Source organism: Trachemys scripta, chromosome 19, assembly GCF_013100865.1.
Source record: "Trachemys scripta elegans isolate TJP31775 chromosome 19, CAS_Tse_1.0, whole genome shotgun sequence".
NCBI classification, from domain to species: domain Eukaryota; kingdom Metazoa; phylum Chordata; order Testudines; family Emydidae; genus Trachemys; species Trachemys scripta.
Genome location: NC_048316.1, coordinates 14,712,039 through 14,726,774, shown reverse-complemented (window position 1 = coordinate 14,726,774; position 14,736 = coordinate 14,712,039). Strand labels below are relative to the sequence as shown.

The 14,736-nt window shown below is 45.1% G+C and overlaps 1 protein-coding gene across 1 annotated transcript; it reads left to right on the top strand.

Annotated features, from left to right (window-relative positions):
* Positions 1-4: 4 nt before the first annotated feature.
* OTUD3 (OTU deubiquitinase 3) lies at positions 5-14,736 on the top strand. The gene is made up of 8 exons (XM_034753232.1): positions 5-289; positions 2,381-2,529; positions 3,572-3,684; positions 7,207-7,329; positions 8,108-8,233; positions 8,995-9,091; positions 9,885-10,072; positions 11,012-14,736. The coding sequence occupies exons 1-8, from the start codon at positions 69-71 to the stop codon at positions 11,186-11,188; spliced, it is 1,194 nt and encodes a 397-aa protein (XP_034609123.1). The 5' UTR covers positions 5-68; the 3' UTR covers positions 11,189-14,736.

Genomic DNA, 14,736 nt, shown 5'->3' with positions numbered 1-14,736 from the left:
GGCGCAGGACGCACAGCAGCCGGTGTAGCGGGGCGGTAGCGTTGGGGGCTCGGGGCAGTAGCCGGGTCATGTCCCGCAGGCAGGCGGCCAAGGCGCGGCCTGGGGGCGGGGGCAAGAAGGCGGAGTTGGAGCGGAAGCGGGACGAGCGGGCGGCCCGCCGGGCGCTGGCCAAGGAGCGCAGGAACCGGGCGCCCCCGGAGGACGGCGGCGACGCGGCCCAGGAGTTCGTGAGCTTCGGCAACCAGCTGCAGGCGCTGGGCCTCAAGCTGCGCGAGGTGCCGGGCGACGGGTGAGCGCGCGGAGGCGAGGCCACGCCCCCTTGCCGGGCCCCCCTCCCGGGCCCTTCTCCCGCACTACGCCCCCTCCCTCCCGTGCCACGCCCCCTGCCGGGCCCCCCCCCGCACTACGCCCCCTCCCTGCCGAGCCACGCCCCCTGCCGGGCCCCCTCCCTCCCGTGCCACGCCCCTTGCCCTGCCGGGCACCCAGCTCCGCCCCCCAGTGCTGGGCACACGGCCCTGGGGGTGCAACCCAGGCCTGCGGCTCCTGCTGTCCTGTGCACACAGCCCTGCCCCTGGACCCAGGTACCAGCCCCCAAACCACTCACCTGCCCCTGGGCAGCCTGCCCCAGCCATCCAGCTCCTCTGCACCGCACACTAGCTCCAGGCTCACAGCCCCCTTTGGCACTCAGTTCTGCCCCAGGCACTCCTGCCGCCCCTGTGCCTCCACGTGGTTCATGTACTGTCCACAAACAACGCTGAAAATGACGCGGACGTGCTTCGATTCTGCAGCCTTGTAGGAAGTGTTAATACAGCTTGTCTAGAGGCTGAGGATTGAGGGAGGGTGCATGTAGGCTGTCTTGTAAAACTATTGGGTCACAGTCTATCCCCTTGATTATAATAGGATAAGTCACTTTTGCAACTGTGAAACTGGCAAGAATCTTGCCGATTTCACTTTACAGTTTTTGGGGTTGTTTTTTTGTGTGTGTGTTTTTTGTTTTAGAAAGCTTTGAGCTGCAGCAGAGGCAAGTAATGGAGTTGAGTCAAAGGAGAGAGCCCCCAAAATCCAAGCTGAGGCAGGGGTACAAGTGTGGAGACACCCCCAAAAATCAGAAGCACTGGGGTAGAGGTTGGGGGAGCGTTCCTTCCTTCTAGCATCCATAGGAGTCCTTTGTCTGGGGAGGGCAGCCTTCATATTTATCAGGTTTTTATTGGCTAGAGGGAGATCTGGAAGATGGAGGCCCCTGAACCAGGGTCCCAGGACATCACAGGCCTTGGCTACACTCAGGACTTCCCAGCGCTGTCGCAGCAGCGCTGTGAAGCACAAGTGTAGTCGCTCTGTCAGTGCTGGGAGAGCTCTCTCACAGCGCTGTATGTACTCCACCTCTCCGAGGGGAATAGCTTGCAGCACTGCGAGCGAGTGTGCAGCGCCGCAGACTCTGATTACACTGGCGCTTTACAGCGCTGTACTTGCTGCGCTTGGGGGTGGGGGCCGTTTTCACACCCCGGAGCGCAGCAAGTTGCAGCGCTGTGCAGCGCTGTACAGCACCAGTGTAGCCGAGGCCACAGTGGTGGGAATCTCAGCCTCCTTTTCTGTTCCAGCAGGTGGAGATTAGGTTTTCAGTGGTGGACTGACCCTCATATTTTATATTGGCCTGTGCCTGTTAGGTGTCTCATTGACTTTTTAATCTCTGGTATGTTCCCATCAGTCTTGCTACCTGTATTTTCAATAGCAGTCGAATGCTCTCTAGCCTGATAAATAGTTCAGTTTTTATAACTTATACATATATATATGCTAAAGACACAATGTCACAATATGTACTTGATTGAGGTGGGCAGGTTGAGTGACTCAACCCCTTAAAGAGATTATCATGTTAGAGAACATTCAAATTATTTAAAATATATATATAAGTTATCCCTTAATGCAGTAGTCACCCCCTCCCCAAAGGGTTAACAGAATAGTTGACTGTGTGGAAAGTGTCACTATTCAATAACTTGCTATTTGTAGCATCCCATCTTCTTTCTTGGTTGGGATTTTTGAAGAGATTTAAAGGAATTAGGTGCCCAAATCCCCCTGATTTCAAGGACAGTTGTTGGCCCATGAGAGACTAGTCAGTGGTTTTCTATCTTGTTCTTAGTGGATACGTGTCTATTTCACTAAAAGCAGTACACTGGTTGCTGCTAGTAGGTAAACACTTTCAGTTGCAGCAGAGATGCTGAGCATTGAGTGAGCATGGAGGTTGTGTTCCTCTCACTACAGGCCTGACGTGCAGGGAAGCTTACTTCCTATCTGTAAATCACAGACTTCAGCATTAATTGGGTATCTTTCACCAATGTTAAATACATGTCAGACAGACTTATTTGAAGTGTTTGTCTTTCTACAGCAACTGTTTGTTCCGGGCCCTTGGTGACCAGCTTGAGGGGCACTCCAGAAACCACCTCAAATACCGCCAGGAAACAGTGGATTACATGATAAAGCAGAGGGAGGATTTTGAACCTTTTGTTGAGGATGATGTTCCCTTTGAGAGACATGGTACGGAAACCGTGGGATGCTGGCAGAAGGAGTTATTGTGTAATTAATCCCCTAGCCAAACCTCTCGCCCTTCCATTTCCCCATCCCAAAGCTACCTTAGAGTAGCTATTCATTCTTCAGATGCAATTTGTAGATACTAAAGAGTTTTCCACCAAAAAGGCGTTAGGGGAGGGTGGGAGGCCAGGAACGTGAGCTGCTAACTGGTCTTGGTATGTGCCCAAATATGGGAGCAGTTTGGAGAGGCAAAAGAAGCCTAAGGGAATATCTACACTGTAGCACTGAGGTGTAATTCCCAGGTCAGGTAGATGTACGTGTGGTTGCAGTGGCATGGGTGGTGGCTTAGGCCAGCTGCCCACATGCGTACCGAGGATCTTGGACTGGGTTGTACTCAGGCAGCTAGCCCAAGCCGCTGCCTGTGCTCTCGGGGCCACACTGCTATTTTTAATGTACTTGCCTGATCAGAGCTAGCACATGTATGTCTACCCTAGTTGAGAATTGCACCATCCATCTGCAATGTAGACTCATTGTGAGTTAGGTGCCCGACTCCCACTGAATTTTAGTGAATGAGTGCCCTCGCAACTCTTTGGGTTCCTTTGAAAAATCTCACCCTAAGCTGCTTAGTTGTAGTAGGATTTCAGATTAAGTGGAAGCCTTGCCCGATAACATTATATAATGCTAACTCTAGATAAGAGCAAAAACAGAGCCTCATCTAGACTTTGCTATAAGAGCCTGGAGAAACCCCTAAGTAACATACAGGTGATACAGGAAGCGGTTTTAGTGATTCAGTACATGGCATGCTTCTTTGAGTTACTGCTGAGCTGACAACCTCACATATGTTAGGGGAGACTGTTGTGGTAGAAGCATTTTCTATGGCGATTAAAGACCCTCTTAATCTTTATGTCCAAATTCCAACATGAATAATCACATTTGTCTGTCAGGCTTGTTGAGGTGTGGTTCTCTTTGGCCACCAGTGTTTCTGTAGGTGTCAAATCCAAATCTCTAACCTCTTCTGTATCCATTCTGAATTTTTTTTTTTTTTTAGTTGCCAATTTGGCGAAGCCTGGTACATTTGCTGGCAATGATGCTATTGTGGCATTTGCAAGGAACAATCAAATGAATGTGGTTATTCATCAGCTCAATGCCCCTCTGTGGCAGGTAAGAATCACCACTGAATTTTCCTATCTTGGTCTGGGTTCCTGCTGACTAATACGGATGGTGTTAAATTTGCTGTATTTGTTTGTTTTTAAATTACTCTTGGCTAGGTTTTGGTATGATGCTGAGTGGCTCTTTGCTTCCCCCTCCCTCCTGCAAAGTTTCTCCCAAAACATAAGCAAGGAGGAGGGGGATAAGACACTGTAATTTAGGCTAATAAACAGCTATTGAACATCTGAAACTTAAGCATGTCAGGCCAGATCATCTTGTGTAAACTGACATCTCCATTGAGGTGACACTTACATCACCTGAGGATCAGGCATATGTGTAGAATGACTGTCGATATTAGATTGAGTTAAGGTTGGGGAAGGTTTTTGGCGCTGACATGCGTTAGGAGTTAAAAATAAGCGTGGTAAGGCTGTCAACTTAACGTAGGAGTGGGTGTTGTGGCAGGGTCCTTGGATGCCTTGTGTGTGAAGCTCCATCAGTCGGTGTTTTGGGGAAGTGCAGACTGAGTTAGTGTTTTTGTGGGTGACATGGAGTGGATAGAACCGTAAACTTCTTGCAGTAACTCTGCAGGCCAAATTAGCATTGGCCAGAGCAGTATTGGGTTAGCTACATGGACGTAGAACTTCTGGGATGTGCAGTAATCAGTCGGGTTGATCCCCTGTGTGAATTCTCTATATTTCCTAAGATGTGTCCTATTTAACTACTACTGAACTGCTTTGAAAGCTACTGCTGTTTTACTGAAATCAATGAATTGTTAGGATGTACCATGTGCTGTGTATTTGCACTTGCCACGTTTGCTAGCGGGATTTTGAGTGACATTCAGGTAAATGTCACCAGCATGAGAACGTGGACTATGCAGGGACTGAGATGTTTGAGAGCTTGTTGTTAGCTTGCCTCAATCTTCTGTAATACAACAGCAAGCATATCTGTTAACCATTTCCCTTGGGAGGTTGGCAAAGTCTGAGATGACAGAAGAATGAGCTATCTCTAGGGATTCTCATAGTGAATGAATCCGTACTGAACCTTCCCTCTCTGTATTCAGAGGAGCAGCATATGAGCGTGCATCTTCAGTCCTGGATCATTCATCTGTGTGTCTGTGCTTTAGTGAGGTGGATATAAAGGAGTAGCTCTTTAATACAACATTTAGTAGCCCAAATAGTACAACAAAATGCATAGATTAGGTCTACTGAGGAGTCAGAACACTTACCAATTGGAAGGTCTAACTGGCATTTTAAATGCACTCCAGCATGCTGTAAAGTAAACTGTTGAATGGATTTCAGAACCAGAAAAGTGTATTTAGAGTTTAGATGACCCTACATAAGTTAGGTAGCTAACCCACCCATTCTAAAGAAAAAGCATTCTTCTACTATGCTAAATTAGCTAGTTACGAATCCAGCAAGAATAATGCTCATAACTCTGAGGTTCTACCATAGCTGAACTGACCAGTCAACCACAGCCCTCATTTGGAACCAGAAGTACACCATCAGGCAGCAGCAGAGACCAAATAAACAAATACAGTACAGTGCTGTGTTAAATGTAAACGACTAAAAAAAATAGGAAAGCAGTATTGTATTTCTGCATAATAAAGTTTCAAAGCTGTGTTAAGTCAATGTTCTTTCAAAAGTTTACAACTGAACTATAATGTTTTGTTCAGAGTTATAAACATTTCAGAGTTAAAAACAACCTCCATTCCCGAGGTCTTTGTAACTCTGAGGTTCTACTGTACTTGGTTTCTCAGAGCATGTAGAGGCAGCCACTATGCAGGAGTTCATGGATCTGTTATGCAGGTTATTGTTTTGAGCTGGATGTGCAAGTTGATGTGCTCACTCTTATCAGTACATCATGTATCACCTCAACAATTACTGTCTGAGTGTTCCCTCATTCATGGACCATTTTCAATGCCCTTATGATGAGATTCCTTGTCTTGTGTGGCTGAATGTAGTGCTGATGAAAGGTGCTAGTTGACAGCCCTGGTGATGGAAGTTCTACCACAGAACAAGTATTTTGGGGCAGCCGTGTAGATCTCTTCCCTACAACTGCCATTGTGCCTCAGAGAGACTGTCTTTAGGGGAGTTTATTTTCCATGCTTCACTTGGTCTCAGCAATAGAACCAGATGGGGGTTGACTTGTAAGAGAGCCACCTTAAGCACAAAGCAACCAACCTGAGAAAACCTGGTAGAGCAAGTGCTTAATGCCTCCCACTCTTATTTCTCAATCATTTTTGTCCTGCTCCAAAGCCTAGTGAAGTCACCGGACATCTTTCCATTGACACTATTGGGATTTGGATCAGCCCACTTGATTTATTAGGAAAAATACTTTTTGAGATGCCTATTACACATGGAATTACCGGGTTTGCTTTGTGCCTAATGATGCCTTTGCCATTCTCCTTTGGCTTAAGGTGCTTTCATTAACAAGATCTATTTACAGTACAAATTAGCACCCTAATTGTTTCCTGAATAAAGGTGAGTTTTGATTACTTTCTGCATATTGTCACATTTCCTGTAGCAAAACTCTATATACAGCCCCACTGCGTCAGCAGGAAGCTTCCCTTTTGTTAGGTAGAGTTTGTCCATGTTTTCCTATCAGGATGCCCTCTTGGAACTGCAGGATCTGTAGCCATTCACCCTCCTGCAAAGGAATGTAGAAGTAAAGCTAGCGAAGCTTAATCTTGTTGCCGTCCGGCATGTTGACCAACTTAAAAATAATGGAATGTGAATGGAGAGGTAAATGAAAAGTTGTTGAATTGGTGACTTGAAGGTGAACAGTTGTTAAAAGAAATAAATGGAGGACACTTATTTGAGATCTCAAATCCTTAACAGGACAAATGCATACTTCAGCTATAGATATAGTCTAAAGGAGAGCAGGAAAATGCTCTTAGTTGCTTTCAGAAATGTGGAGGGGTGAGCATTCTTTGTGCTGCTTTGGGTATTGGTCATCTGGTTTGGCAGGTAAGTAAAGGAGGAGCTGACTTACAAATATTCAGTTATGAAAATGGGTCTGATTCTACTTCAGAGTTGGGATCTTAAACATCTTTTATGTAAAAAAGTTTAAGTAACTTAAAATATCAGGGTGCCTACCTATACTTAGAGCTGGAGTTATTCTAGCAGCTGTTACATCCATAGATGCGGCTAATTCCCAGGCTAGGTGTCTTTTCTACAGATATTGCTAAGCTTTGGCTGGGACAAATGAAAACTTTGGTTTTCTTTAATGTTTTCCAGCCCTGCTCTAGTATTAAAGAGCAAATTGACCAGCACTGCATTTGTAAAGTCATAAGAATCAAGCAGCTGACGTGGCTTCCTAGCACTATAGCTTGCATATTATGGATATTATTTTAGGTCCATCTGGATTACTGGCTATAGATGTTCCTTAGTTAAAGGTCTTAGCTATCTAGGTAGTTTCCTAGGTCAATGTTTTGTATTAATCTTAAGCACTGCTTGTAAAAAATTCAAATGCTCTTCAGAATGTAAAGTTGATTCAATTCCAAGGCCTCTTTGGGAATCTCTCCATCTTCCTCAGATTCGAGGCACGGATAAAAGCAACGCAAGGGAACTTCACATCGCCTATCGGTATGGAGAGCACTACGATAGCGTGCGGAGAATAAATGACAACTCTGAAGCTCCCGCACATCTTCAAACAGAGGTCGGTGATGACAGAATGACCTCCTCTGGTCTGGTGTGGGCATCAAACCAGAGTCTGGGTCTCCAGTTTCTGCCAGCTCGATTTGATTGAATGTGTCAAAAGTGGTAGTCAATGAGACAGTGCCGCGTGTGCGGCATTGAAGACCGTGTTGATGTTGAGCATTGGGGACATAAATATCCCTCGGTCATTATAGTTGGTGATGTCCACTTAGCAGGCGGTTGGAGAAAGTTTCTACCTTTACAGGACTGGGATGCGGGAACTACTGAATTCTAGTCCTGGCTCTGATCAGTGCTGAGGGCCCAAATGTCCTTGAACCTCGTAAACATGTGATGTGCATGCACCTCCAATGTAAAAAACCAAGGGGGGAGATGAAGGTGAAACAGCCTCACTCCTGAGCCATCACTGTCCCTCATTAACTATGGAGGGTTAGAGTGAGCTGTCCTGGAGTCACGGTGCATTCAGTTGTACAACATGCAACTTGTAAGTGAGGTTAAGTCCTTGACATTTTCTTTTATGAAGTCTGCTTGCTATACATAATCCTATAGCATCAGAAGCTTTTCACCATATAATGCAAGACTCGAGCAACAGTGGAAAATTATCCAATTTCCTTTTTTTTAAATAAAGGACACCCCAGGCAAAGGTATTTAATTCTCTAGCCAAGTTCAATGGTCAGCACTAGGTTTCCTTTGTCATGTCTTGAAATGACAGTATCTTCATATGCTATGGGACCCTGGTTTGACCCAGGCTGGTCCTTTTCCTGGTTTCCTTGTCACTGCAGATGCTGTGTAAAAATGAATCTAATCAGAGGGAGAAAATTAAGCCACAGAAGGACGAATCTGAAGAGGAGTTACAGGATGAAGTGGAAGATGCTGTACAAAAAGTCTGTAATGCAACCGGGTGTTCGGTCAGTATTTAGTCTTGTCTTCATTTCGGAGTGATGCACACAATGAAGGGCACCTCTTATCACATGAAAGTTGACCTGCAAATGGTTGGTGGCCTGATGCTGATGAGCAGTTTCAGCATCAGAGCTGCAAGGCACTGGTCAGGGCTTACAAGGGATATGCTTCATAATACAGGTACGTTAGTGACAGAGGAAGTGTATTTCAGGAATGACTAGATTTGTGGGTTTTTGCGTGTCCAGCTTGAGGGCCCTTGAAGGTGCCAGATTTTCAGAAAGCGCGGAGCATCCAGTCTCTGAAATTCGGGCCCTTTAAGGTATCGTAAGGTGGGCACCCAAAATCTCTAGTCACTTTGGCCATCATTGTTAAATAGCTGTAATTAGCCGCTGCACTGTCCCTGTAGATTGTCATCTGTATTATAGTAGTTTCTAGGGGCCAACCAAGAATCGGGCTCTATAGTGCTGAGGTACATACAGACAGAGCAGGGACTCTCTCTAGTACGCTGAAGTGCTTCGATTATGCGGGCTATACCTTAGCACATCAGACTCATGTGCATGACTGTGCAGTCAACTGAGTTTTTTGATTCGGCTGCTGAGTTTAAATCAGATTTGTCACTTACTCTGCCCTACCGAAAACTAGAAACGTGTAAGCTTATAAGAATTCCCCAAACAAGATTTGCTTTTAGCTAGAATGTATAGATAATTGTTTGAACAGGTCTGAGAGGTTCAAATCTATCCCAAGTATTAACATCTCTATTTGTGGCTAGGATGTTGATTTAATCATTCAGATTCTGGAAGTGAAGAACTACGATATTGATTCTGCGATATTTGCTGTTCTCCAAGTGAACGAAGTGAAAAGAATCTGTAAGTAAATGGAGGATTTTTTAAATACTCTTGTTTCTGAAAAATGTTGGCAGGAGGGCACTGGAGACAGAGGTGCTCTCCTTATCCACATGACAGGGATAGCACTGGCAGTAGTAGTGCAAGCTTCTCCTCAGATGTCCCACCAGGGTGCTTCCGCCCTAGCTTAAAAGGATCACCTGTGAGGGGATAAGGTTAAACTTCTATTCCGATCAATGCTTGGTGACTCGGCCGAGGCTTCCAGTGTGGTGCCATCTGTGAAGCTGGTTTCAGTGACTATGCTAGGAACTCGAGTGAGCCCACCAACTGATTTCCTCCAGGACAGCGAGCAGCTAGCCCCAACCAACCTGTGCTGATGACTTAACATTTACAAGGCTCCACTTCAGATTACGATGCCATTCAGTCCCTCAAACAAATGGATTTTCAGTGTTTACTAATTGATCTAATTGATTCTAAACCTGCAATTCACTCAGGCCTCTGGTGTCCCTTCACCTGAGACGTTTAGGTCCTGAGGATCTCTTCCCCACAAAGTTAATAAAAGCCTGCTACTGAAAGGCAACAAGGGTCAAGTGCATTCTTGTACATATGGTCCTCTTTTGAACCTTGCAATGGGTGTGAAATTTGAGGGGTCCAAAAAAATCTCTCTGGGCTACATAAACTGGTTACCCTGAGCAGCCCCATATGCCACCCCCCAAAATTAAAACATTGCAGAAAGCCCATTGGGGGAACCCAGTGACATTCTGTAACCAAGAGATGGATTGTATCAGTGTCTGAGTGAAATCTCTTCCCTTGATAGATTCTGAAGAGGAATATGAAACCCAGGCCAAAAGTAAGAAGTCACAGAGCTCAGCTTTGTGGGAGGAGAATGGAAGTGGCACCAGAATCTTTGGAAATCAGGGATTGCATCAGGATGGAACAGAAAACAACAAGACACAGGCTAGTCCGGATGAAGAGAATCAAACCAACAAAAAACATTTCCCAAAGGTATCCATCGGGAGGGCTGGGAGCAGGTCAGCTGTAGGTTCAGTGGAACTCTGAAATTCTGGTGAACTCCTTGATTAAGATTTAATCCTGGAAACATTTTGCCCATGTATACAAACTTGCTGTATTGCTGCAAGAAATGCACTCCCTGAATTTTCTAGCTGTACTGCTGGGATCTGATCTGTGTCGATCATGCTCTTCTGACAATGGGGAACAAGAATGTTACACTATCATGTGGCCTCTTGTTTCTCAAAACAAGAAGATGCTAAAATCCTGGGAGAGTGGCTGTGTGTGTCCGTTCAGGCCTCTGCTTTGTAACCTTGTGCTTTAATATCATCCCGTTTGCCTCCCTATGCTATAGAACACAACATATTCCTCCGTCTTCTGAGCAGGGCCTATGGGTAGGGCCCTACCAAATTCACAGACCATGAAATCTGGTCTCCCTCCATGAAGTCTGGTCTTTTGTGGGCTTTTATCCTACACTATACAGATTTCACAGGGGAGACCAGCGTTTCTCAAATTGGGAGTCCTGACCCAAAAGAGTTGCAGGTGGGGTCACAAGGTTATTTTAGGGGGATTGTAGTATTGCCACCCTTACTTCTTCACTGCCTTCAGAGCTGGGCGGCCAGAGAGCAGTGGCTGTTGGTCAGGAGCCCAGCTCTGAAGGCAGAGCCGCCGCCAGCAGCAGCGCAGAAGTAAGGGGTAGTAGTACCACAACCCTCCCTACAATAACCTTGTGACCGCCCCCACAACTCCTTTTTGGGTCAGGACCCCTACAATTACAACACTGAGATTTCAGATTTAAATAGCTGAAATCATGAAATTTATGATTTTTTTTAAAATCCTATGCTCATGAAATTGACCAAAATGGACCGTGAATTTGGTAGGGTCCTACCTAGGGCTGTTTGAAGGTGTATTTACTGTTGGACTCTTCCTTTTAAGGTATCCAATAAACAAAGGAAGGAGCAGCAGCGGCTAGAGAAGAAGAAGCGGCAAGAGGAAAGGCACCGGCAGAAAGTCCTGGTCAGCAGGAGTAACAATGCAGATAACAACAGGAGCGAGACAGACTCGGATACACAAGTCACCCTGGTGAAGACCCTTGCAGCTCTGAACATATGACTGATGTATTGTGTGTTCTTTGATGGAATAGGTGAATGGCAAATAAGACTGATCAGGAAGGGCACTGAGCTTTCAGACAAAGCCATCTTCAAAGCAGATTCCCCAGCACCCCTCTATTTTTAAACAATGTTTCTATGGGGTTCTCTTAGCATATGCTAAGTTGTTTTTGGTTCTCCTGCTGTGGGAAGAACAACTCTTCAGTAACACTAAAGAACATCAGCCAAGCTTGTGAGGGATGGGCAATCAAGGTTAAGCAAAGTGAAAAGGTTGACACTTGTTTTTACTATCTTGAGACAGAATCTAGTCAACCTTGATCCATCACCCCACACACCTTGTGTGAATTTTGCTTGGAGGTGTCACAATATTACTTAAGTTAACTCTTACATTTTACTAAGCTCAAGCATGGAAGAGCTCTTATTTTAAATTACTGTGCAGGAACATTTTAACTGCTCCCAACTCAGGAACTCTTCTTTCTCTATTTAAATTAAAATAGATTAGGACAAAATTCCCAACTCCCTTTCAAAGCTAATCAGCCGAATGCTGTACCAGACATGTTAGATTCCTTTCCCTCCCCACTTGTAACTTATAGTCCAGATAGAGCTGCTCTTGCTTTTGTTGCACTAAGCCATATGCTAAATGCTGCTGACTATTAGAGGAGATAGGGATGGTTGGGTCTATGCTTGTTTTTTGCACAGAGAGGGTGAACTCTTAAGTCTGTAGATGCTCTGATCTGCTGGCAACTGAGTTCCCCTTCTGACAATGCTGCTTCAGTAATAATAGGGAGATGCCAATGTATTCCTGAGGTTGCCGGGTGGATTTGCCCAATCTGGTGAGGTTTAATAAGGTGATCTTTTACCATAAGCAGGTGTAAGATTTCTGTTGTATAGTAACAAAGATGTGCTGGTGTTCGGACCATCCTCCACCTCGCTCCTGAGCATTAAGGGCTAGAGTCCAAAAAGGGAACTTGACTGTCTTTAATCTCCAAACTAAGTACCTGTAGCCAATGGATCAAAAATCCTGGGAACGAGCCTCCAAGAAGCACTGGGAGACCTGCCTGCTTTATTCCTCCTAAATCAAGCTTTTCCTAGCTTAAATTCTGCTTGGATAAGGTCACCAAGCACCACACAGTATGATTGATAAATAGAGTCTGAACTCTTTGCTGCTTTCCACAAAGATTAGGAGCCTGGCCTAAAAACTAGGGCCAAATTCCATAGTTCTTAACTTGATGGTGTGAAGCATTGGACATCACTCAAGTGTTTGGACCTGCATCAAGCTTTAAAAAGTGAAGGATTGGGAGGGAACCCTTACTCAGAATAAAGTCTAAACAGAACATTTGAGTGAGATGAGCTTTGAAAAGTGATCCTAGATGTCTTAATCATCCTACATTGGTACTAGAACATGTGTAGACGTGAAACATACAAATGTCCTTTTGTCTTAATTGCCAAAGTCTTCGTTAGTGGTTCTTGGTTTCCTCTTCCTGTATATCAGTAAAATTTGAAGCACTAGAAGAAATGGTGCTCTGTTTGGTATGCTAGCAATATTAACGGTTGTAGGAGAAAAGTAAAACTGTGAACTCTGACCTTGGAGGATTGTTTGTCCATCCAGTTCTGGATGCGGGGTAGGGAGAAAGTTGTTCTGAAAGAAAATCTAGCTACTAGATGAAGGTTGCTTCCACCATAAGCACAGAAACTGCCTGACCCTGCAAAGTCCAATCTTGTTCTTAAAGAGATTAATTGGACTGGCTTTTTCATGTAGCGCTACCAGATCTTTAGTGGGAGGGGAAGATACTTAACTATGGTATCTGAAACTGACTATGCAATAGAAAATGCTTTCATCTGTAAGTGTAAAGGAATTAAACAAGCTCTCATTGAACTGGACTGATTGTCTTGTTAAAGCACGCAACTTCACTCCAGCGAGCTGTGTCAAGAAATCCTACCTGTAGTAGTTGAGGGTCCCAAACTCTCCTGCCCTCTGTGGTACAGACTCTCTGGTCTGGCTGATGAAAATTCTCCTGCCTTTAAGATCTAGAACACGTCTGGCAAAGGATTTCCCTGTACTTTGTTCCTCCAGGAACTTGCTTTCGTGCCTGTTGGCTAAATGAGATGGCAGTTATCCTCTAGGTGGCAGGCTGTGATTAGCCTTCACAGGGAGAAGATCAGCAGGAGAATGAGCAGCGAATGAGTTGGGTTCATTCCCTTACAGCTTTTATTGTCAAGCTCTTTGGTATGGAGCCAACTGCTACATGGTATTGGGTGTCTTTGCACTGGGGTGATAGCTCAGTGATTTTCCCCTTGCCGTCATACATTAGTGTCAGTTCCCACCCCTGTAGCAGAGACCATCTCCATCCAAGAAGCTTGCTACTTGAGAATCCTCTGGTTTTATCAAGGTGGCTACTTTGTACAAAACTCATTGGGCTTAATGCTAGATGGGGACTTACATAGCTCAGGGTAGGCAGTGGTATATGGAGACTTCCAACTCTAGATCGCTCTGGATGCAGATACAGCTTTACCAATGGTGGTTGTTTAGTGGCCGAGATGAAGTGAATAAGTTTGAGTCCAGCTAGAAAGATGCTATCATCATGGGCACTTGGAGGCCTGGGACTGAATGAATATTGGTTACCTCTGGAGTCTGAGAGGTGCTCCTTCAAGAGACGTTTAGCAAACATTGTCCGAAGATTTTACTATGGCTGCTTGTGATATACCTATTTGGATAGAGGGTTAGCTCAGCAGGTGCAAACTTGCATAGCTCCACTGACTTTGATGGCGTTAAATTGGTAATGTAAACCAAGCCTATGTCTGTATAACTATTGCTAGTTATACTGACCTACTCCCCACTGTAGACCATGCTATGGGCTTCTCCCATCAACATAGCTACCGCCTCTCAGGGAGGTGGAGTTCCTCTGCTGACAGGAGAGCTTCCCCATCGGCATAGGTAGCATCTTCATTATGCGCTACAGCACTGTAAGTGTAGACAAGCAATTCTTGCCAAACTTATGCAGGTTGAGCATGTGGTCAATTGTTCCTTAATGCTACCAATCCAATACCTTCCTCCAGTAAACGTAAAGAGAAAACACCCCCCATAGCAGTTAAATTACATTGAAAGTAATAAACTCTTGGCTGGAGGTTGCACATGGTAAGTGCCAGGGAGGCTTCTCCTATCGTTAGCTGTGCACTAATTCTAGTTCCTTTCTGGTGATACTTTAACCCTCCTTGGAGAGCGGTCAATCCATCTGTTGACTTACCCATGGTTTTACCTCATCTGCAGTGCCTGAATATTAGAAAAGTCACATGACCTGTAGCATTTGCATCCATAGTAACGCTCCAGATGTTCCTAATTTCCCTTGGATTCTGTAGAAACTGAGTAGGGAATCTTCTCTTCCTTCCTACTTCAGAGCATTCTGTGGGGCTCCTGCCCTGGTCAAACCAAATGTCGGTCTCTTTTAATTGAATACTTAGTGCAATAGATGCTGCAAAGATGTGCCATGAACTATGAGAATGGATTTTTGTATATTGCTCAAGTACAGATTAAAGGCAAAATTTTCTGATTTA

Bases quoted from the DNA above. Each gene is read 5' to 3' on its own strand.
- OTUD3 (XM_034753232.1), top strand. From the start codon at position 69: ATGTCCCGCAGGCAGGCGGCCAAGGCGCGGCCTGGGGGCGGGGGCAAG. The intron at 2,530-3,571 runs GTACGGAAACCG...TTTTTTTTTTAG, and splicing joins TGTTCCCTTTGAGAGACATG to TTGCCAATTTGGCGAAGCCT. The intron at 8,234-8,994 runs GTCAGTATTTAG...ATTTGTGGCTAG, and splicing joins GTAATGCAACCGGGTGTTCG to GATGTTGATTTAATCATTCA.